Below are 22,889 nucleotides of genomic sequence, written 5' to 3' on the forward strand. Positions count from 1 at the left end.
ACAGCTGATGTGTGTTGTAGAAATCATCTAAAACTCCTGCAGAGATCAGTTTGTCTGAGATTCAACTTTAAACTGCCATAGACTCAGTTTAACCTAGATCCAGTTTAACTTGAACCTGCTGCAGACCTGGCTTACCAGAGTTTAACTTCGACTGCCAGAGACGTGGTTAAACAAGAACCTGCTGCAGAACCGGTTTAACCGCAGTTTAAACTGAACCTGCTGCAGACCTGGTTAAAACGAGGTTTATCTAGAGCCTGCCGCAGAACATGTTTCATTTCAAGCTGCTGAGGATCTGGTTTAACTGAGGTTTAACTTGAAGCTGCCCCAGTTTAACTTAAACTAGCAGCGGACCCGATTTAAGCAAGGTTTAACTTGAACCTGTCACAGACAGTTATAGTGAGTCATATGGCAGTCAGTGAAAAAGCAGCAGGAGAGTTTTATTTAGATAATTGTATCTTTTTAAATGTTATATTTTGTGGTTATTATGATGGGAACACTGCTGCTTTTGTCCACAGGTTGTATTGTATGTTATATTATAATGTTATTATATTATTATCCCAAGTACAAGTAGAGCTGATCGGGCAAGATATGGTTTTCAGATTGTAAAAGTGTAATGGGAGATGGTTTGTCAATTAATGTGATTCAATTTAGAACCTAATTCATTATCAAGTTATCAGTTTACTGTCAACATCACTCACAGTGTGACTGCAATCACTACTGAATAATTGTACAACAGTGTGGAAATGCAACAGTGGAAACAGCAGAGCATGATGTCGATCACAAAAACACCAGTGACTGCACAGCAACACAGATAAAATTAAGATAATGATAATATCATTGCCACAGTGCATTCACTGATGGATCACATCATCTCTCTTAATACATCCATGATGTTGAAGTTGTGTTTGTTTTGACGCAGCTGCATTTGAAACCCCCTATGAGTTTTGGTTTAGCTGGACCCGTCCTAAAACACAGTTAAGTGAGCAGATACTAAGTGGCAAGAGAATGAAAAGGGACACTTCACCCCAAAATCAAAAATACACATTTTCCCCTCGTCTGTAGTGCTGTTTCTCCATCTAGATAATTTGATGCGAGTTGCAGAGTTTTGGACATTTCAGCTGTAGAGATGTCTGCCTTCTTTCCAAGATAATGGAAATAAATGGCACGTGGCCTGTCAGGCTTACAGCATCAATAATATATTTGAAACCAGCGTCTCTTTCCATAAATCATGACCCACTTACTCAAGATAATCCATAGAGCACTTTTGAGTAGAAAAGAAAATAGTTCTGTTAGATCATTAATTAATTCTGGTAGATTCTACAGCAGAAACAAAATAGTTCCTACGTGAAACTGCTCACAACAAGGTGTGTGGATTATCATGAAAAACCAGGTCATGATTTTTTGGAAAATTTTTCAAATGTATTTTTTGGTGCTTTGAACAGCACAAGCTGAGTGCCATCTAATCAAATTATATTGGAGAGAGGGCAGACGTCTCTGCAGCTGATATCTACAACACCATAAAACATCTGGACGGATTAATAGCTCTACAAACCAGGGGAAAAATATGTATTTTTAGTTTTTGGGTGAACCATTAACTTTCACTTCATAGAGAACTATTCAGCTCACATTTATGTACAAACATTTCCCAAAGTCAGAGAGTAGGAGAAGGCATGAAGATCCACTGACGTTCTGCAGACAGTGGATTAGAACAATACCTCAGTTCCAGCTGTGAAACAAGAATTTGTTACTTTTCACTCAGGCCAAGTGTTTAAATCATCTGTCCTGAACACTGAGTGACTTTACACACAGACTTTTTCTTTTTAAACAGGTTTGTTGATCTTATCTGTAGAATCAATGTTAATGAATTATTAAAACAAATGTCTCTCAGACTTCTGGAATACTCATTCACTTGATCAGCTGTGTAACATTGAATGTATGTGACCTGGTGATACTAAAAAACTGTACTTGTTATATTTAGGAATAGATGCCTAATGCTAAGCAGACAGCAGCATGGATTTTAATTATGACATAAAACAGAGCAGTGCAAGACACCAGCATGTCATCAGATTAACTAAAAGTCAAAGGAAGACTTGTCCTCCTCGTGTTACAGTTTCCTGTATTGATGTGTCCCTCCTGGTCAGGACAGTTCATAGTGTTATTTGCTGTGCAGAGCAGGAGGAGGAGGAAGAGGAGGAGGAAGAAGATCAGGGTTTACTGGGGGAGCGGGTGAATACTCCTGAAGCCTCCAGCATGGTCTTTCTTCGTGCCGTCTCCTTGGCCACATTGTGGTTGAGTCGCCTCAGACGTTCCTGGAGACAGAAGATTGAGGTTAAGTTGTTGCTTGTATTGTTTTACTGTTTGTCAGCTTGGGCGGTACCTATTTTTTCATAACTTCATACCCTCCTGACATTTCACCAGGCTATACGGTATATGACAATATTAGTGTGAAAAAACAAATGATTAAAAGCAGTGATAGAAGTCATTGTAGCATATGTGACATTGTCTAGCTTACACTGCTGTGTGTCTAATATGTCATACGCCTTCATAGACAGGTCCTGCTGGGTTTAAATACTTGTGGCCCATAGAATGCTGAATACATAGGAAATAAGCACTCTTATTCCATATATTCTTGCTAAAGGACCCTTGTTGCCATGGATACCAACACATGATTTGGCTTAACAGAGATGATTTATACATATATCATGTGGCTGATAGACTGAGAGCAGAAATGACAAGCCATTTAATTAATTATTTTCTCCCTCCAAATAATTCTTCTGTTGGTTAAGTTGCCTATTGTAATACAGTAATTTTTTTTTTAATTTTCCATAAATTTAAAAAAAACATCATGACCTGACTTTTTTTTTTTTTTATTATTTTACTTTATTCACAATAATAGTATTAATAATCATACCCATACATATTTCTAAATACCCTGGTATACTGTAATACCTTGATACTGCCAGCTAGTCTGTTTCTGTTTTTAAGCTTGACTAGTTGATAATCATGGAAGTGATACTAGTAGTACTAGCTGTACAGTGGTATGAGGGGTGGTAGTAATTTAGTAGTGAGATAATATAGTCATTCTCGACCAGTGGAGATGGCACTGAGGCCCACCACAGGAGCAGGTTTGAGCAACATGATGGTGTGTATCCACCAGGAGACATTTGGCAATCCCGTTTCCACTGACGGAGCTATTCTCACGTGATCTTGTGAATCCACCTGCCTTCAACATGATTTGGACAGCAGGAATGCTGACCACATTCTCGTGTGACGTGAGAGCAACAGTGGGGGACCTCTAATAATAATAATAACTAAAGTAGGTCCCTCAGTAGACTGCAGATCCCCGCCAGGCAACAGATGGTGAAGCACCTACTGCAATGTCACCACAATTGCCAGATGCAACCAGCAGAGATTTGCAAAGTTCCAGCAACATGAACATGACCACTTCATACGTTGTCCCGAGCTGAAACAAGATTTCAAACGGAAGCAGCTGGAAGTTCTCATTATTACTTTATTCCAGTGAATAACTTCCCATGAGAAACATGCTGAGAGACTATTCTTTTTTTTACAGAGGACTGACAGAGAGCAACACATAGTGATTGGGCCTCATGCATGAATTGTTTGATAGCACAGATTTGCAAACAATTTAAGAACTTTTGTGGCATTCATCAATATTTCATCACTTTCCATTTGTTATTAGGTAAGAACAAAGTTTTTAAGTGCCCTCGATCACACAGAAGCCAGTACACCTAAAAGCCAGCTCCCAGCTTTTGTGCTATGGAATGTTAAGAATAATGAAGAGAAAAATATTTATTTTATGACACAGAAGAAAAATGTTCTACAACAATTTATTTGTTTAATAATGGGGTGGACCGGTGGAGGGTACAACCTGGCTGTACCTGCTGTCTTTTTGCTGTCCTTAGATGGCATTTTCTTTCCTTTTCAACATCACATGTCCAATGTAGGTGGCTTGACAGTTTGTAGTTTGCACACAGCACTTCAGTCTGTATATAAGGATTTAGTGGGGTGTTTCTATATTCTAATTTTGTAGCACACGCATCCAACTTAAGATCAAACCCAGTGGGGTGCCCCTGTAACTCAGTCGGTGGAGAATGTGCTCCATGTGCTGCAGGTTTGATTCTAGCCCGTGATTACAGCACAGCCCCCCCCCCTTCTGTCAGCAAACACTTCATGAATCACATGCAGGATTTTTGTATTTTCCTCTCACTGCTTTGTTTAAGAACAAATGAGGGAAAAGTAAGAACACACACATGGATGAGGCCCGGTGTTTTGTATTGTCATTGTGAAACATATTGGTGAATGCAGCTTTAAGTCCCACACCACAGGTTTGCCACTGACCTGAGCATTCTGCAGTATGTTGTTTACCAGCACTACTCTACGTCTTGCGTTCAGCAGCTTCTTAACATATGGGTCCAGGTCTAGAGCCACCTTCTGATGTTCATTTATCCTGCATAGCTCTGCAAGGATGGACAACACACACAATACCAAATCCACAGTTAGCAATGATACTGAAGGCAATTTCATTGAAATTTAACAACAGTTAGGGATAGGAGGCATTATACAGTAAATTACCTGTGGCCAGATTGTCTATGTGTTCTCTTAACTCTACTTGGCTTTCTCTGCAAAGAATAAAACAATCACATTAATCCAGAAGGAGGACAGTTAATACAAGGATGCAGCACAACGTATCAGGTCAAGTGAAAACCAGTTGTGCATGAGTCTGTCAGCTTCAAACAAAACCCATTAATGAGTAAATGAGCGAGAGATTTATTCATTTCTATTTAGATTTATTTCTTGCCAAGACACACTTATTTTATTTTTGTCAATGTCATTTGATCAAATTATTTATTTCCTTTCTTTTGAAAAAATATTTTGCTTTTTGATGACAATTTTTGACATGATCATGATCGACATTTTCATCATTTTCTTACATTTTACAGACCAAACTAGTAATTGATAAATACTGTAATAAATAACTGAAAAAAATCTACAGATTAAAGGGACAGTTCACTCCAAAAATTTAATTTATTTTTTATCTACTCACCTTCATGCCAATTGAAGGTCAGGTTTTGTTTTTAGTCCACAAAACACTGCTGGAGTTTCACAGGAAAACAGTGTTGCAGAATCCCACAAACAATGGAAGTGAATGGGGACCAGTTTTCAGGTGTACAAAAATTCAAGCCTCAGCATGCCAAGTTGACTTGAAAGACGTCATTTACACCATGTTTTTAGCCTCAATCCTGTTAAAATGCATGTGCTCACTGTCTGTTCTGCATGTGTGTGGCGTCATGGTGTGCACACCCAAGTGAACGGCATGTCGGGGCTTTAGGAGACTTGGATTACACCAGAGGAGCAGTGTGGTTTTCTTTTCCGGTTGTTTTTATTCTATTTGAGAACTCATCACCATTCACTTATATTGTTGCATCTGCAATGCCTAAAACACTAAGGAACTAAACCTGACCTTCAGTCGGCATGAGGGTGAGTAGATAATGACTGAATTTTCAGTTTTGGATGAACTGTCCCTTTAAGCGATGATGATGATGATGATGATGATGATGACAATAATCGTTAGCGACAGCCCTATTTGTACATGTACCTAAATACAAGTTCTTTCATATACATGAAAATGAGCATTGACACAACATGTATGTATATACAATTTTCCTTGCCTCAATAAAACAGATTTCAAACGGAAACAAAACCAACATCACACAGCATCTGAAAACATGATGAGATATGTAACACATCAATGCATAAAAGGCATTTAAGATATCACAGCTGATGAAACCTGAGGGAGAGCTGGCTGATGTGTTGTGTATTATTAAAATCGACATTAATATCACTACAGTGAATTATTAGATAGCAAAATGTAAATACCACCGAGTCGACATACTCTGCAAAGTCACGAGATAGTCTGATTGTCAGAGGAAGCTAACACTGATGACAACGCTGACAGCGCTAAGTGTGATGAAATTAACATCATAAATGACTGATCAAGAAACCACGTTTACCTGACTGAGTGAACGTGCAGGTCGAGCTGCTGGATGGCTGGTTTCAGGAGGTCCAGCAGCCCCTCGGCTATAGCATCTTTCCCTGAGGAAGTCTCTACCAGTGCTGCTGCAGCCATTTTAGTAACCCATCAACACACACAGAGCCAGGCAGGAAGTACGTCACCGTGACGTTGAAGTCATAAGAATCTCTCCATTTTCTTCCCGAGGACAGTCAGTATAGCAGCAGCACCATCTTAGAGAGACGCTGCGAAAAAACTGCGTCTGTGGCGTTTTAGAAGTGTTGTGAATAAGAAGCGACTTTAATTAGAGTTAGCTCGGTTCTTTTGTAGTTCTTTAGTTAAGAAGCTAGCACAGTATAGGTTGCATTTAAAGAGAAGAATACGGACACTTGACACGGCCACATCGAGCTGCTACTAGCTGTCGTTAGCTGCTAAAGCTAACTCTAGCTGGCTGGAAGGCTTTTCTCCACCGACGCAACATTCACAGTAAGTACTAAAAATGACTGAAAATCATTGGTGTAGACATTTGAATCATAGTTGAGCTTCTTAAATAATTAAAGACAAATAGTTTAATCTAGAGATAACCGTTTGGGCCTGTTTTAAGTCCAGGTACGCCCAGCTAACTTGTTTCTGCTAAGTTTGAAAATAGTACACTGTATTCTTATCTAAAGACTGCTTGACTAGACTAACTGAAACTACAGTCCTAACTGACTCAGTCACGTGTCTTAATCATTCAAAGTAACTACAGAGCTCGTTACATATGAACTAGTACACCTTCATCAGAACTGAGCGAAGTAACACAAATGGTGGCACTAATGATATATGACCAGGCAGCTGTTGACCAGCTCACCTGACCAATCAGTGGCCCCGGTGATGGTTAGTGCACAGACAGACCCCACCATGCCGTCATTGGGGTCTCATTACTGTATTGGTGATAGTTTGGGCTGAAAGAGTTGGGTAAATAAGACTGAGAAAAAAAAAAAACTATCAAACTCAGTTCAAAGTATTATTGTAAATAGAAATGAATGGGGGTGATTTTGGAAGCTGTGCTCAACTGAGTGAACCAAGCAAATTGTGAATTTGGACTGTGTATAATACTTGGTTAGGGAGGGAAATTATTTCAGGTATTCCAAAGTATGGCTGTGCAATATGATGAAAGTCTTGTATACAACTATACGTCATTTCATATCCAACTTTCTATGCATACCACAATATAGTAGGGCTGTTTCCTAGCTGATTAATTGATCGTTTATTTTCTCCATCAATTGACAAATAGTTGTTTTGACATTTTTCACCATTTTCTCACTTTTTAAAACAATCAGTGTTTCCAAAAGCACAAGATGACGTCCTCAAATGTCCTTTCACTCACAATCAGTTTACTGCCAGAGAGGATTAAAGGCACCAAAGAAAAAAATCACATTTAGGAAGCTTAAATCAGAATTTTGACTTTTTTCTTTAAAAAAATGACTTCAGTTGATTAATTGATTGTCAGGATAGTTGGCAATTAATTTAATAATTGATTAATTGTTGCAGCTCTACAATATAACACATTTCATATCATTTCAATGAATACTTTATGTAAGATGACCACATGAAAAGGCTTCTTACTATTACATTTTGATTTATATATTTGACACATTAAAGGTGCTTGCTTATATTTGATTAGGCCATAGTTCTCATTTTTACTTAGAGCTTTTTGTTCAGATTTTCACTTAAGCATTTAATAAAAATGTGGAGATTATCGTTTGGGCTGCCTGTAGTACGTGTTTTAGGTAAAACCTCCCTGTTTTGTCTTGTAGGTCAGTAGATTAGAAGAACCCTGGTCTGTGTTCCATTCACTTTCCTCTCTGTTGTTGCCTTAGTGCAGATTTCCCATCTGCATTCTTGCCATGCAGTAGAATGCAAAGCGTTGTTCAAATGATGAAAAATGTGCTGTAGTGTAATGAGTGTGATTTGTGACAGTTAAATAAATTATCAGTATAATATGAAAAGATGACATGTTCTCCTGTCATCATATAATATATATATTGTCAGATTCCACAGCCATACTCCAAATGGGATTAAAATCGCTAAAATAGCATGCAGTGTTTAAATCAGTATAAGAAATAACCATAAACTAGCTTATAGGGCTAGAAGTAAAGATTATTTTCATAATCAATTGTGTCAATTATTTTCTTGATTGATGCATTAGTTGTTTGGTCTAAAAATGGTGAAAAATGTTAGACTAGTGTGTCCACAGCCTAAAGTTTTTTAGTTTACTGTCACAGAGGAACACAGAAACCAGAAAATATTTACTCAAGAGATGCTGAAATCGAGGAATTTGGATTTTTTTCCTCAAAACATGACTCAAATATTGATTATCAAAGTAGTTGACGATTCATTTAATAGTTGACAACATATCAATGTTTTAAATTTCCTCTGACTATCTGTTCACCTTTTTTTTTCTTCTTTCTTTTTTTTTTTTTTTTTTAAATTTTCTACCTTTGTTTGTTTGCAGGAGCCTGCAAGCGAAGTCTGTCAAAATGAGTGCAGCCTCCTCCCAAAAAGTTGTCCTGAAAAGCACCACCAAAGTGTCCCTAAATGAGCGGTGAGGCGCCACGCACCCTGTCAGCAGTTAGACACCAGATGCAAGGGCCAGCCTTGGCTTGTGAAGGTTCTAGTGCTCCCTACGGAAGGCTACTGTTGGGGACCGGACCCGACATGGATGCTATTCTGGCTGTCCCCAGCGTATGCACTGCTCACTCAGCTTTGTTGGTCATGCTAACATTTGTTGATGCACAAGCTGAGTTAAATTTGGTTGCAACATGTAGCAGAGGGGGTTTGCCCCAGTCAAACACCCTGTGTGAGCAGTGCACACATGTAGACAAGGGGAGAGGGTAGTGGTCATACTTGGTAAGCTTTGGTAAGCCTATGCTGGACAAGACCACTGTCCTACAAATGCCTTGGCACTCCTGCTCCCTGTTACATACACGGCTCAGAATATGCCTTTAAAGGGGAGAGGAAGGCTTAAGCTAAAGCAGGGAGATGAGGCACCTCTTACCCCTTTCTGCCTCTCAGACTTTTCTCTCTCAAACCAGTGGAAGTGAAGCACATGCTCCTTTTTCTTCTACTTCTTCTGTTGGTCTTTCTCTTCTCTGCTCTAAGTCTATTAAAGACAAGGTACCCAGTCCTAGCTTGGACGTGACAAAGAGCTACCTTTCCCCTCCCATCTCTCCCTCCCTCGGTGGTTTAACCACGAGTCACGGTCCTTGCTGTAAGTGGCTGGGTAGCCAAGCACTCCTCACGTCCAGGGCCTCTGCTGCTGCAGCATGATGACACCCCAGCCAGTCAGCTGGAGGCCTGTAAGTGGCAAATTGTGCTCTTCTTCTGGCACCTCCTTTCTGCTTCTGTCCTCCACTCTGTCTCTGTACTCTTGACTTTCTTTTCTGTCTAATTATGCCTTTCTTCTTGTGCTTGATTGAATACATGCTAAATTCAGCTATAAATCATTCTGGATTGTCATATGATTGAGAGAGAAAATGAGTGCCAACAAGTCAAACATGAGTCTTAATGACAAAAGAGCCAGCACAGTCTGTGTGGCCGCATCCATGATATGAGAAATGACTTGATGTGGAACCCTGCTTCCTCCTCCTCCTCCTCCTCCTCTGTATATCCCCTGTCCCCTTCTTTTACTTCCTCCCTCTTTTTTCCCTCCCACCTCTAAAGCTTCACTAACATGCTGAAGAACAAGCAGCCCACTGCGGTAAGCATTCGAGCCACCATGCAACAGCAGCATTTGGCCAGTGCCCGTAATCGTCGGCTGGCCCAGCAGATGGAGAATCGGCCCTCAGTGCAAGCTGCTCTGAATCACAAGCAGGTGAGGCCAATTGTAAACTGTACACTGACCTGCACCAATACTGAATTTGTGTAAAGACATAATGAAGAACTGGTGTCTAACATGGACTGTACATATTTATTGAAGTCGAGACTTCACAGTTGTGCTAAGATAATGATGAGAATTTAATTTGATATGATTATATAACCTGATTACCTGATTGAAGCTTTAGACAAAATTGATCTCTAAAGTCGGTCTCCATTGGCTTATATGAATATATTTTATTAAAGGTGCAGTAGATGACTCTGGAGAAAAAATGGTTAATTGCAGAGTCTTATTCCCAGGTCATCAAATGCTGATGCTTTGGGTAGGTCACTCGGACAAGTCGATATTTGACAACTGGGGAATGAGACTAAATAATAAGGTATATTTTGTAGAATCTCTTAGTGCATGCCAATTTGGAACCAGTGACAGGTGTGTGCCACGATTCCACCGGATATGTCGCTTCTGTAACATGGCTTTGATCCATCCTCCACACAGCTTCATGCTCATTCAGAAGCATTTTCAGAAGCAGCACGTTAAGCCCCCCTTATTTTGTTGACTTGCTCTGATTTTGTTTTAATTTTTCCTTGATTTTTGTGCTTCTACCAAGCAGCTGTGTAGTTAAATAGCTTCTTTTTTGTCTGTCTTTATGATTGGGAATCAGCACATGGTGTTTCATTTTTATACATGTCTGGGCTGACTTTCTGCCCAACTCAATCTGTTCTGTGTAGCTCAACTCTGTTTTTGTAAAAAATGTACTCAACATGTATTTTCCCTTCTGGGGTGCGCTGCAGCCCTTCTCATGGAATCCAATAATCTCTGGTGGCTGCAGCACACTGTGATTGGTCGAATTAAGTAGTTACACACACCAAGCAATATGTGAAGTCCTCTAAACCAAAAAAAAGAGTGTTTACACTTAATGAGTGAACTGTAGCTACAACATCCTGCATGACTCAGTATTTGTGAGATTCACAATGGAATGCAAACTTATATCACCAAAAGGTGAACATTTTTCAAATTCATTCAAGACCAGTCCAGACCTAAAAAGATATATGTACTTTAGAAATTTTGGTATTACACTTCCGTAAAGTTGGGAAAAGAGACGGAACAGAGAAGGGCCTCTCTTAATGTTTCAACCCCCAAAGCGCTTCCCATAATGCAACTCCTCCAGTTTTGAGCAGAAACATTGTCGAGGATGTGTCATCAGTGGAATGTGTTGCAGAATGCACAACAACCTGCTGAATATGCCACACCTACTTCAGTTCACAACTCATTCACTTTTGATTCCAGCTAGGAGCTAACTTTTTGGGTTCCAAACCAATTTATCTTTTGGTCAGAATGCTCCAAATGATACAAAATTATGCCGGTGAACTGGACAAGAACTGGCACCATGTTGGTGGGTAATGCACATCAGTGGCATCTTTCATTAGACTCTGTCCCTACAACTATTTTCACAGCCTGGGTAGTACTGAACATGACTGGTAAATTGACAATAGTGGGTAAAGGTGGTAAACTCCCCTTTAATATTGACAAAAGTTTGTCAAGTTGGCACTAACTTGTTGTCTTGTTGATTCTCTTATGTATTAAGTATTTCTGCTCCCTTGTGATGAAAAAGTGAGCAGTGTTAAGCGTAATAGTAAAAGTAGCATAGTAATCCATCAGGAATGTGCGCTTGTATGACTGGCCCCTGAGCTGACACCACCACTGCGTTGATGGATAGGCACCGTTCAAATCAATAAGGACTGAGTTTTTCACACAGGGCTACTGTCATCTGAACGCAGCCTTAGGTCATTGTCGAGCACCTGTAACCACCACCTGCAGGATGACTTCAACTCAGAATTAGCCAACTTGTCTCATTTCATATTGTGATAATTACATCCGTAAATAACTTGTGTCAGAGCCTGAAGCAGCGCCTGGGGAAGAGCAACATCCAGGCCAGGCTGGGCCGGCCTGTCGGGGCTCTGATGCGTGGAGGACCTGTTGGAGGGAGAGGAGGAATGCGGGGGATGACCAGGGGAGGCCTCAGAGGACGAGCCAGAGGCGGTGCAATGAGGGGAGCTCTGTCCCTGAGAGGTGTGTGTCCACCACCTTGCACAGTATCTCACCTGTGAATATGGCTGACTTAAACTGTGTGCTCCAGCTGTGGCAGGTTTCCACATCCTGCTTACTGTCCTGGGTTTGCATCAAGTGATGATGTTACTTCATGTTGCACAGGGAAGAGAATATCTACAGGTGGCCCCATGCGAGGCCGTGGCGCTGCTGGCCGTCTGGCAATACGCAGGGGAGGCCGCCACCGTGGAGGACCTGCTGGCAGAGGAGGAGCTCTTTCTCGGGGAGCCGCACGAGGAGGAGTAGCTAGAGGTACTTTTCACTTTAACCAAATGATCATAAATGGGCTAAACCGACTCATTCAAACCCACTGAGTTGAATTTTTGACTCTATTACTCACCATTGCTGTGTTGTGGACAGGCCGTGGTGGAATGCGCGGTCGTGGTGGTTTTGCCGGCCGAGGAGGTCGTGGCCGCGGGCGGGGCCGAGGTCTTGGCCGACCAGCTGTGACCCGTGAACAACTGGACAACCAGCTTGATGCCTACATGTCAAAGACCAAAGGTCATCTGGATGCTGAGCTGGACGCCTACATGGCCCAGGCAGACCCGGACAGCATGGAGTGATGCTATTGGACTCTGAAGCAGAAGCACACATAGAGTCACTGCAGAACTGTACAGCTGAGCTCACACATACAGCGTAGTGTATTTTACACCAGATCGATGTGCTGAGAAATTATGTTAATGATTTAGATGAGAGGTGACAGTCCGGGACTCGTAGCTTTGGAACAGCAGGAAAACAAGGTATCACCTGAATGTGCTTTGACCACCACTCAATACTGCATCAACCTGCTCCTGCAAGCCCCTTTTAATTCTGGAATAACTGTGTGAAGGGACCTTTTTAAATCTTAACGAACCCTGCTGTCAGTAGACTTATGTTTTGTTTTTCTTATTTTTTTATATATATATGACCTAAAAAACACTTTCATCAGATTATCTGTAATGGCTGTAAACTGATCCAGTGATCCAGGAGATGTTGTGTTAACCTTCTTTTGAAACCAATTTTGAATTCCATCTTTTTTAGCTTTTATTTTAAATTAGATTTTAGTGTTTGTGCTCAGACCTTTGGGGATTCAGTTATTGGCGTATCTTGAAAACATTTTCAATGCAAAACCTTCCTAAATTATTTGCTCAAAAAGAATGTAAGGAAAGAGTTTTCATGCCAAGTATCCATTTGTCTTTGTTTTGTATTTAAAAGATGTAGTACAATGACGTTTTTGTTCCTGTATCTTCCACCTGCCAGCACTCTTCAGTGGAGTGCTGCCATCCTTAACTTGTACTTGAGAGCATTTGTATGACATTACCCAAAGCAAGTAAAATATGTTTTAATTACAATGGAAATGGTGATTTGCCCCTGTTGTGTCAATTGTATGAATTTTAAATGCTCTTGGGTCAAATTTTGACCACAGGTCGATTGAAGTGGGTTCAAATTAAATTATTAAATTACCCAGTAATGGCAAAAAGATGAGCTGAAATTTTATCCTGTGGGTAGATATAGGCCTGAGTTTATAGTGAAAATGAGGTAAGGTCTGAAGTGATTCCTAACCGTATTGACACAAAGCAAGACAATGTCTATGTGTGTGACCTAACATCATGAGTTGCCTGTGTCTGAGAGAGATTTTATTTCAATCATTTAAGAGGCCTGAAATGTTAAAATTATCCAGTAATCCACAAGTAATAATGATTTGAGGCATAAGTTTGAAAAAAAAAAAGAATTAAATGATTTGTCTGCTTTCATATCCTAAGCACGTCACTTTGGCACTCTAAATCTGACAAGTTGGTCTAACTTTTAAAAAATGTAAGGTTAGAAAATCCATCCACAAGTCCAATTCCAGAAAAGTGGGCCTAGTGAAACTGTGACTTATGTTATTTGAATAGAGTACAAAGATGAGATACTTGAATGTTCAAACTGATTAAACATGTTCTTTTTGTAGATATACACTCATTCTGAATTTGATGCCTGCAACATGTTCCAAGAAAGTTGTGACAGCAGCATGTTTACTGCTGCATCAGCTTTTCTTTTAACACTTAGTCAGTGTTTGTGAACTGATGAAGTTTTGAAAGTGAAGTTCTTTCTCATTCTTGCTTGATATATGACTTCAGCTGCTCAACAGTTCAGGGTCTCTGTTGTTGTATTTTGTGCTTCATAATGCACCACACATTTTTAATGGGAGACAGATCTGGAGTGCAGGCAGGTCAGTCTAGTACCTGAACTCTTTTATTATGAAGACACACTGTTGGAACACGTGGACAATGTGTCTTGGTTGAAATAAGTAGGGATGTCTCTGAAAAAGATGTCTGGATGGCAGCATATGTCCAAAACCTGTATGTACCTTTCAGCATTAATGGGGCCTTCACAGATGTGACAGTTACCCATGATGCCATGGGCACGAACACACCCACTACTGTCTTTTGAAGTTAGCGCTGGTAATAATCTGGATGGTCCTTTTCCTCTTCAGCCTGGAGGACACAACATCCATGATTTATGAAAACAGTCTGAAATGTGGACTCGTCAGACCACAGCACACTTTTCCACTTTGCGTCAGTCCATCTCAGATGAGCTCAGGTCCAGAGAAGTCTGCAGTGTTTCTGGATGTTGTTGATATATGTCTTTCTCTTTGCATGGTAGAGTCTTAACTTGCATTTGTAGTAGGGCTGTCAGTTTAACGCGTTAATTAGATTAATTAGTTACGCTGCAAATTAACGCGCTATAAAAATTAACGCAATTAATCATGAGTGGCAAGTCAATGCGCAAGCATTTTAAATTTGGCACATTGAGTTCGGCACGCGTGTGATCCGCGGACCACATGTGAGCATCATAGTTTTACTGTCACTGTTGTATAAGTTATAATACCAGAAATCTCCATGCAGAGTTGCAGTGAAAAGAGGACAAATGCGGTTGTATGCAGCGCATCTCTGTGAAGAGCGACTGATTTCAAAGCCGTCACATCGCCTTGAGTGAAATCCAGACCATAACTTTTTTCACTGATGTAACTCTGCTATCACCAAAGAAACAGATCATAAAACTGTGATGTTCATTGAAACTTTGGTGATATCAGCTGTCTTAACTTCTACACAGCTCCTCTCTGCTCACCGGTGCAGCTCTGTCTCACTCCGTCTGTCACACAGTGTGTCTGCTGATTGATCGTGACTTCTAACCAATCAGATGTGCTGCTGTAGGCGGGACATTGAGCCAGACTACAGAGCGTAGCTGTGTATTTTACTGCACAGTGTATAATGATCTAATATATGTATAGTATATACATTGTACAGCACTGTATAAATTTGAAGTTTTTAATATTATTACCATTATCATTACTATTATCATTATTATTACATTGGATAACTATGGTGATAATTACAGACAGACAAAGATCAAAGACAAGTGCATTTTTAAAATAATTTAACCCTAATCCCACCACTTTTTTCTTTTTTGCTGATCCGAAAAATGATCCGATCCGTGACTCAAACCCGTGATACGATCCGAACCGTGAGTTTTTTGATCCGTTGCACCCCTAAGAGCGAGGCAAGCTTACTTGGACCTTTGGACGGCAAGTTTATTTATAAAAAGAACAAAGACGGGACTATTAACCAGAATGCAGTGATTTGTACCTTGTGTATTCAATTGATTAGTCATACACTACAATTTTGTAATGTCCTAGAATTCAAATTCTTTATTTGGGGACCTTTAGCAGATATGAGATATGCGATTAATTAGATTAATTAATTACCAATCCTGTAATTAATTAGATTATTTTTTTTAATCGCCTGACAGCACTAATTTGTAGATGCAGAGACAAACTGTGTTTACTGACAACAGTTTTCCAAAGTGTTCTTGAGCCCATGTAGTATCCTTTATACAATGATGTGGGTTTTAATGTGGTTTTTAATGCAGTGCTGCCTGAGGGGTCAAAGGTTACAGACATTCAATGTTAAGTTCTCAGCCTTGCCCCCTACTTGCAGCAATTTCTCTGGATTCTCTGAATCTTTTAATGATATTATAGATTGTAGATGGTGAAATCTCTAAATTCCTGTGGTTTTGTGTTGAGAAATATTCTTGAACGGTTGGACTATTTGCCTATTTGTGTTGAATCTCACCCTGTTCATGCTTGTGAATGATCTGCCTTTCGATGATGCCGCTTTAATACATAATCATTGTACTGTCACCTTTGACCAATTCACCTGTTTACCTATTAAAACATTTTTGGAACGTGTTGCATTAAAGTCAGAATGAGTGTATATTTACAAAAACAAGGTTTAGCAGTTTGAACATTAAATATCTTGTCTTTGTACTGTTTTCAGTTGAATACAAGTTGAAAAACAAATCATTGCATTGTTTTTATTTGTGTTTAACACAATTTCCAAACTTTTTTTAAATTTCTTAATTTATTATCTTTATTTTAGGGCTGCCCCCTGACAGTCGGATTGGAATCACCAGTTGGAGAACATTTCAATGAGGAATTAAGGGGAATCCTAAATATATTTTCGTATTAGCTGTCGCATTTATTTAAAAAAATCGTCGTCACAATATGTGCCGATGGTAAGGTGATGACAGAGGTTGAAATTAGTAGTATATTTATTAAGTATTAGTATTATTAAGTAAAAGGATGGAGTGCGCAGGTTCTCTGTTCAACCATAAGATTTCCGAGCTGCCTCGAACGCAGCACTAGTTGTCGAAAAGCGGTTTCAATTGACGTAAAGTATCCTATAAATGATTTTCGGCACAGTGCAGACTCCTCTTATCACGTTGCTCTGTCCTGTAAGACGTCTGGTGGAGAAGACGCTTAGTAGGTAAATATAAATGTTATTCACTAATTTATCTCTTGGTACAGAGTCAGCAGACAGCGCACACAGTCAGACACCACCACCGCGGTGATGTATTTGTAATTTTATCTGACATTTGAAAGACCTGCTCACATTTTGGGCACCACGTTGTCTCCATAAGGCATGCTAACTTAGCTGCTAGCTAGCTTAATGCTAAAATGGCTGTTTCCTTAAATGTTCGAAGATATATGGGCAGCCCTGAGTACATAAAGTTAGTTAATGGTGATACTTTTGATACTGCAGATAGTAAGTTAAGTTATCTTCAGGTGTGGTAGGGTTTGAGTCTGACCCCCCCACGATCAGGGATTCCCTCCCATCAGGGCAGGGGTTCAGTTGTAACCGACTGCATTCTATTTAGGTGAACTAGCTTAATGGTCCTGGTAAATTCTGGAAATGGCTTTTAGATTTACATGATTAGCTAGTGTAATTAGAACTTTCATAAGTCATTTGGCCAGCGGACAAATGTTAATTTTGCACCCTGCTGGCGTGACTTCTTTGAACGGAGTCATCTGTGCCTCTCCTGGTATGACGAGGCAAAATGTCTGCAGTGGCAAAGGTCCATCTTAGTGCAATAGAAGATTTGGGCCCCGTGTGAAATTAAAGAGCTGGAGCCACCAGTCTGTCCCAAACATGTTTTCGTACATTGAAAGAACAAGATTTTTAGGCTAGGTCATCTCTGCAGCACTACAGTACCTCATAATTCTGATTTCTCACATGTTTCCGCTTTCAAAAAATTGTGCTTTTTGGTCTGCTTCTGTGATTTTGATACTCCACTTGGCCAGATTGTCATTTAAATAATATTACAATTAATATTATGTTGTAATAGTATGTTGTGCTGACCTGATCCACCTCCATATTGTGGTGTAACCTTGGTCAATGCTTCTTCTGCAGTTACAACAGAGCTGGGTGATATGGACAAAATCAAACCAGATAACACTCAATATATTCATGTATTGTCACTATATTGTAGGGATGACTATTGGTGCTTTCATTAAATGTTAACACAATGAGATTGTAGAACAGCTAAAACTGTCTTTTATGCAAGAAAATAACATTTACTGTAATTCAGCCTTTAAAACAGGAAAACACTTTTGCCATATATTAATATCCAAAATCTAAGACAATATCTAGATTCAAATCATGGTATCATGTATTGCCCAGCCTTATTTCAACAGATGATTTTTGTCTTGATAAGCACTACAGGTTTTGAATTAAGATTTAATTTTTTTTCCATATTTGTCAAATTTAGAGAGGCAGATATGGGATTTATCAAATTACATAAAGATATCAGATAATGAACTCTTAACTGTGACTGATGTCTTTACAAATACAAGATCTGTAAAGAGGAAAAAGATTAAAGTGTAATTTTAGAGTGAAATGCCAGCATTTAGAGAGCCTTCATTATCACTAAAAGAGGATACATATACAGCATTATTTTATCACATGACTATTGACAGTGTGGTAGAGTTTAGTCACTTGGTCCTACACTACAGTGCCACAGTGCAGACTAATCAGCGGGATTGTCCTGTGCAGTGGGCTGATCCCAGAACAGCAGTGGCTAGAGAACATCAGGTTTTGCTTTCACCTCTGCACTGCTGGTTGCTGAATGGTGACAATGAGGCCTGGCACATTTCACCCTCTGTGTGCTGGTTTAGAGAATGCAGTGTTTCCTCTAGGATTTTTTTCAGCAGCGGGGGCAGGTGTTCCGTTTCTCTTCTTAGAGAAATATTTCAATAAACTCATCTGAAAAATGCAGTCAGTTGTTACATAATGGTGTGTAGATATTAATGTTATCCTAATACTATCAATTAGTTTACTCACGTTAGCGACACTGAGTTGGCAACGCTAGCATCATGCAAATGAGCACGCGCAAGTATATTTCCATACTGCGCAAGATAGTTATCTGCAGTTTACCTTAGTGCTCGCAAGTACCCGACAGGAGTCTGTTTTGAAGGTGGAGAGATGCGGCGGTGGTGTATTTGCGTCAACAATAAAAAAAAATAAAAATAAAAAAAAAACGAAATTTGAAGGAGTGGCAACTAGGATTCATTTAGGATTCATTTAGGATTCATTTAGGAGTGGCGGGCCGCCACTCCTAAATGAATGTAGAGGAAACACTGGAATGTGTAGCTTCTTCCCATGTTACAAGGTGCTTTAGAGGCTTGTAAGACTTTTCAAACTTTTGTAAAACAATCTCTCTCTTGCAGGGTATGACCATATTACTGAATGTGATGGAGACAAGACATACAACAGTTTGTGCAGCCCCACTGGGACATGAGGTTAGCATTTGTTCTTGTTTATTAGTTTGGATGTAGTCATTTGAAGATGAAAAATTAACCTGCTAATCTTAAAAAAAGAACCCTGACAATGGATGTGCATTTCATCTCAGGAGGGAAACTGGCTACTGTCCTTGTTTGTTGGCACAGTATGAGCTCTGGTCCTGTCAGGTGGACCATACAGCTCATACAGTGCAAAGAGCAACTCATTCTCTTGCAACCCACTGCTGTGGATTCTGCAGCAGTGTTACTAATGAGAACTGACAGCCGTTACATTGGACAAGCAGGTAATGTTGGTTAATGGCAGTGAATGACCCTGTCTTTTGTCTGGCAGGTGCTGGAGCAGACCTGAGAACAGCTGGTAAGTTGTATTACAGAATACATCTATCTACTGTTGACCCTGTTATGATGATTGGCTAAATATGTTCAACTGCTCTGAAGTGTGAGTGACAGCTGCCTCTCTGAACAGCACACTGCACTGACGACTGAATGTTGTGATAGTTCTGGAAACAGATTCTCACCTTCTCTGTGCCTCCTGCAGGGTTCCACACTGTCCTGACCTTCAGCATGGATGCAGCAGCATTATGTAAGTACAGAGGGTGTGCACTGACATCACTTTTTCCCATGATACCACCCCCTCACCTCCACAGACTGGCAAAACAACCCAGCAGGTGGCTGCTATAAATGGACAGGTGTGGTACTAGGAGGAAAACAACACATGAGACATACAGGAAAGTCAGGGGACAAACAAGTGACAGACTAGTACACAATGACAGCACTGTGTGGTATCTGCAGCCAGTTGTTTATCACCTGGTTTGTTCAATAGTCAGTGCGAGACAAACTCAACATCTGGCATCGTTGGTCTCCATGCTGCTTGTGCTTGGAGTCCTGGCAAATTTGTTGAAACACTTTTCTTCATAGAAAACCATGTGATTGTGCATCTGTACGTGTGTGTCTAGTACATTGGCAAGATGCTGCCCTTCTTAACACAATTGTTTATTGAAACATTTGTTGTGTGACCAGCCCGCTGTTGGAATCCTTAAGAGTGACATACAGCCAAACGTTACACTGTTAATTTGCCTTTTAAATGTGTTTGTGGCTGATGCTATCTAATGATAGAAAATCTGCATGATGTGCTGTGATGTCTGTGTTGCCTGTAACGTCTGCACCAGAGTGCGGTTATGTCAGTCAATAGCTCAGGCATGTGGCTCCAAAATCTGCTTTGTGATTCTGTCCGGTGCTATACTGGCACCAGTTTTCTGTACCCAACCCAACCTCCATATACTCAAACATAAAATGGCAGCAAAACCACAGGCGTGTTATACATCTGACTGGTTATTATTGTAATTACTGAGCATGAACACAAGTGAGCAGTTTTGGATTTTTTGACATTCACATATATGAATGTGGCCCTACACCTTTAAGTGCTTCTTGTTCTCTAAGCAGATTCCTTAACTCTCTGCCTGCCTTCTTCCAGGTTCCTGCTGCAGCAGAAGATGGCTTCCTTGTTGCAGGCTCCTGCGGGGATTCGGTAACAAAAGGTGAATGTTAGACTGAAAGTAGTGAAATTGGATGTGTACCAGTGAAAGCTGAGATCTGTCATGACAAACCTTTAACTGTAGGGCTGTGTTTTTGGAAATGCCTCAGATAGGACATCTGTAGTTTCGCTTTACTCACATTGATCACTGCCTTGAGCATTGTGGAATATTTCTGCAGGACAGGCAACCAGGCAATACCCCCTTATTGACATACCTGTCAAACACATCACTGTGTTCAGATGGTGTTTGACATCAGTTGTAATAATAGTAATAATAATAATTTTATTTATTTATTTTTTTAAATTTATTGTAGATATGTCAGCCACAGGAAGGCTGACTGTTCTCTGGTACAGAATAAACAGTTATACCAGACAAGACACAGAATTATGGAGGCCACAGTCTGTTTGCCTTACAAGTTTACTGTCACTGGTTAAGATGGAACGGAGTTTGTGGAATTTGTTGGCACTTAAGTTATTTGTCCTTAGGTCATGATGACGGCAGAAACAGGAGACCACCATGAACACATGAACAGTGGTAAGGTTTTGTTTTTTGTTTTTCCATTATCTATAATCAGTGTTTGGGTGTACACAATGACAGCACTGTGTGGTATCTGCAGCCAGTTGTTTATCAGCTGGTTTGTTCAAAAGTCAGTGCAAGACAAACTCAACATTTGGCATCGTTGGTCTCCATGCTGCTTGTGCCTGGAGTCCTGGTAGATTTGTTGAAACACTTTCCCTTTAAAGAGTTAATTTTAAAATGCTGCTGTTGTGTGAAGATGTCGTGTCCACAGTTTTAGCTGGTTTTAGTAGGGACTCTGTCCACACTGGCTCACCTGTTTGTCTGTCCAAATGACAGATCATGTTCCTCACTTAAATCTTGATGTTCCTGCAGGTTTGTGCTGTAGAGGATGGGCTCCTTATCACAGGTCCGAGCAGGGATTCAACACGAAAGGTGAGTGTTGAACTGGATCAGTGGTGTGTACCAGTGAAAGCTGAGGTCTATCCCGACGGACCTTTAACTATAGGGTCATGTCGTTGGAAATGCCTCAGAGAGTAAATCTGTAGTTTCGCTTTACCCACATTGTTCCCTGCCATGAGCATTGTGGGATATTACTGCAGAACACATGATGAGCAGTGAGGTGACATTAAAATGAGATTGACTAAGGGAATTGGGATGTACTTGATTAATTTGATAAACTCATTTGTTTCAGAATCTTGAAACTGTCCTGGAGACAAGAAATAAGGAGCATCAGCAGTCTTTCACTGTAAGTAATATTGGTCTGCTTCCAGTGGTCTTAGGGTTTGGTCATATACCAAGGCTTTCAGAATTGTTTCTGACTTGCTGTGGACTTGACCAGAAAACAAAAACCATCCCAATGGGCTTCTGCAGCAGCCTGCTCAGAAGACCTGTTGGGAACAGTTATATGGTGCAATCTGTAAACATGATATATGGTTGTCTTCATTATTATGAAATGGAAGTGATGTATTCACTAACCTACACCTTGGTCATGACTTCTCCTGAGTAGGAGCTGAACCTTTGCTTCCTTTGTTTTCAGAAGCAGCAGATTGATGCAGACATCAGTGACCAGCTAAGAGAATCTGTCAGAGCTCTGATCCTCAGACGCTTGCTTTGGAATAGAAGGAATCACTTTTGAAGTGGCAAAACTTGTTAAAAGTGGCCATGTGTGTTCACCGCATCACATCACGCTTTCTTTTCTACAATGTACTGAATAAAATATCACTAACTCATAACTCTCCTGTTGTCTCATCTGTGTCTGTGAACAGAAGGTAATTCAGAATTTGCCTTAATGGCATGGATGTGTAGATGTAATTGCACTTTTCTGCTCCAAGCAGGCTTTTGCCACAGGATAGACCTGCTGTTAGATGTTTGGTCTGAAATTTCCACTTGCCTCATGCAGATCAGCTACAATATTAAAAAACTAACGTGATTGTCTCACTACCACAGCAGCTAAACCTACACAGTTTGTGTGTGTAGTTGTTGAACACAGTGTATTTGATGGAGTTGGCAGTTCAGCGTGCTGAGATGCCACCAAAATGTTGTAATGCAGGGGTCTGCAACCTGTATGACCAAAACAAGCATTTTTGGCTGAAAAAGGGAAAAATGGGCCACAATTACCATTTTTTGGATTTCTTTAGCTACGTTATGGAGACTCATGATTAGTCACCATCAAAATGGAAAATGTTGAAACTTTGGCAAAAAAATGACATAAACATAACTAACAGTTAACATTTTAATTTT

At 40.2% G+C, this 22,889-nt stretch overlaps 2 protein-coding genes, 1 long non-coding RNA gene and 4 other non-coding genes across 9 annotated transcripts; 6 read left to right on the plus strand and 1 right to left on the minus strand.

Annotated features, from left to right (window-relative positions):
- Positions 1–658: 658 nt before the first annotated feature.
- On the minus strand, positions 659–6,172 carry snapin (SNAP associated protein). The gene is made up of 4 exons (XM_084738355.1): positions 6,033–6,172; positions 4,594–4,640; positions 4,360–4,478; positions 659–2,309 (listed from the first exon to the last, which is right to left on the minus strand). Exons 1-4 carry the CDS (start codon positions 6,146–6,148, stop codon positions 2,205–2,207), a joined length of 387 nt encoding a protein of 128 aa, XP_084594481.1. The 5' UTR covers positions 6,149–6,172; the 3' UTR covers positions 659–2,204.
- A 72-nt stretch (positions 6,173–6,244) lies between these two features.
- Positions 6,245–13,333, plus strand: chtopa (chromatin target of PRMT1a). The gene is made up of 6 exons (XM_084738354.1): positions 6,245–6,517; positions 8,529–8,618; positions 9,737–9,887; positions 11,786–11,960; positions 12,102–12,248; positions 12,357–13,333. The coding sequence occupies exons 2-6, from the start codon at positions 8,554–8,556 to the stop codon at positions 12,557–12,559; spliced, it is 741 nt and encodes a 246-aa protein (XP_084594480.1). The 5' UTR covers positions 6,245–6,517; positions 8,529–8,553; the 3' UTR covers positions 12,560–13,333.
- Positions 13,334–16,728: 3,395 nt separating this feature from the next.
- LOC146312604 (uncharacterized) lies at positions 16,729–22,381 on the plus strand. Of its 3 annotated transcripts, none has more exons than XR_014772111.1 (8): positions 16,729–16,783; positions 19,427–19,453; positions 19,634–19,678; positions 20,570–20,633; positions 21,116–21,164; positions 21,522–21,581; positions 21,841–21,894; positions 22,186–22,381. It is a non-coding gene; the product is annotated as an uncharacterized LOC146312604 (long non-coding RNA). The 3 variants fall into 3 exon arrangements; XR_014772110.1 differs by lacking the exon at positions 16,729–16,783 and adding an exon at positions 18,957–19,095; XR_014772109.1 differs by lacking the exons at positions 16,729–16,783; positions 20,570–20,633; positions 21,116–21,164 and adding an exon at positions 18,943–19,095.
- Positions 19,491–19,563, plus strand: LOC146312605 (small nucleolar RNA Z40). Its single transcript, XR_014772127.1, has one exon. It is a non-coding gene; the product is annotated as a small nucleolar RNA Z40 (small nucleolar RNA).
- On the plus strand, positions 19,867–20,005 carry LOC146312606 (small nucleolar RNA SNORA8). Its single transcript, XR_014772131.1, has one exon. It is a non-coding gene; the product is annotated as a small nucleolar RNA SNORA8 (small nucleolar RNA).
- LOC146312607 (small nucleolar RNA SNORA8) lies at positions 21,226–21,362 on the plus strand. Its single transcript, XR_014772130.1, has one exon. It is a non-coding gene; the product is annotated as a small nucleolar RNA SNORA8 (small nucleolar RNA).
- Positions 21,621–21,755, plus strand: LOC146312608 (small nucleolar RNA SNORA18). Its single transcript, XR_014772138.1, has one exon. It is a non-coding gene; the product is annotated as a small nucleolar RNA SNORA18 (small nucleolar RNA).
- Positions 22,382–22,889: the final 508 nt, after the last annotated feature.

This window comes from Lutjanus erythropterus, chromosome 16 (genome assembly GCF_056507025.1).
Source record: "Lutjanus erythropterus isolate fLutEry1 chromosome 16, fLutEry1.hap2, whole genome shotgun sequence".
NCBI classification, from domain to species: Eukaryota; Metazoa; Chordata; class Actinopteri; order Lutjaniformes; family Lutjanidae; genus Lutjanus; species Lutjanus erythropterus.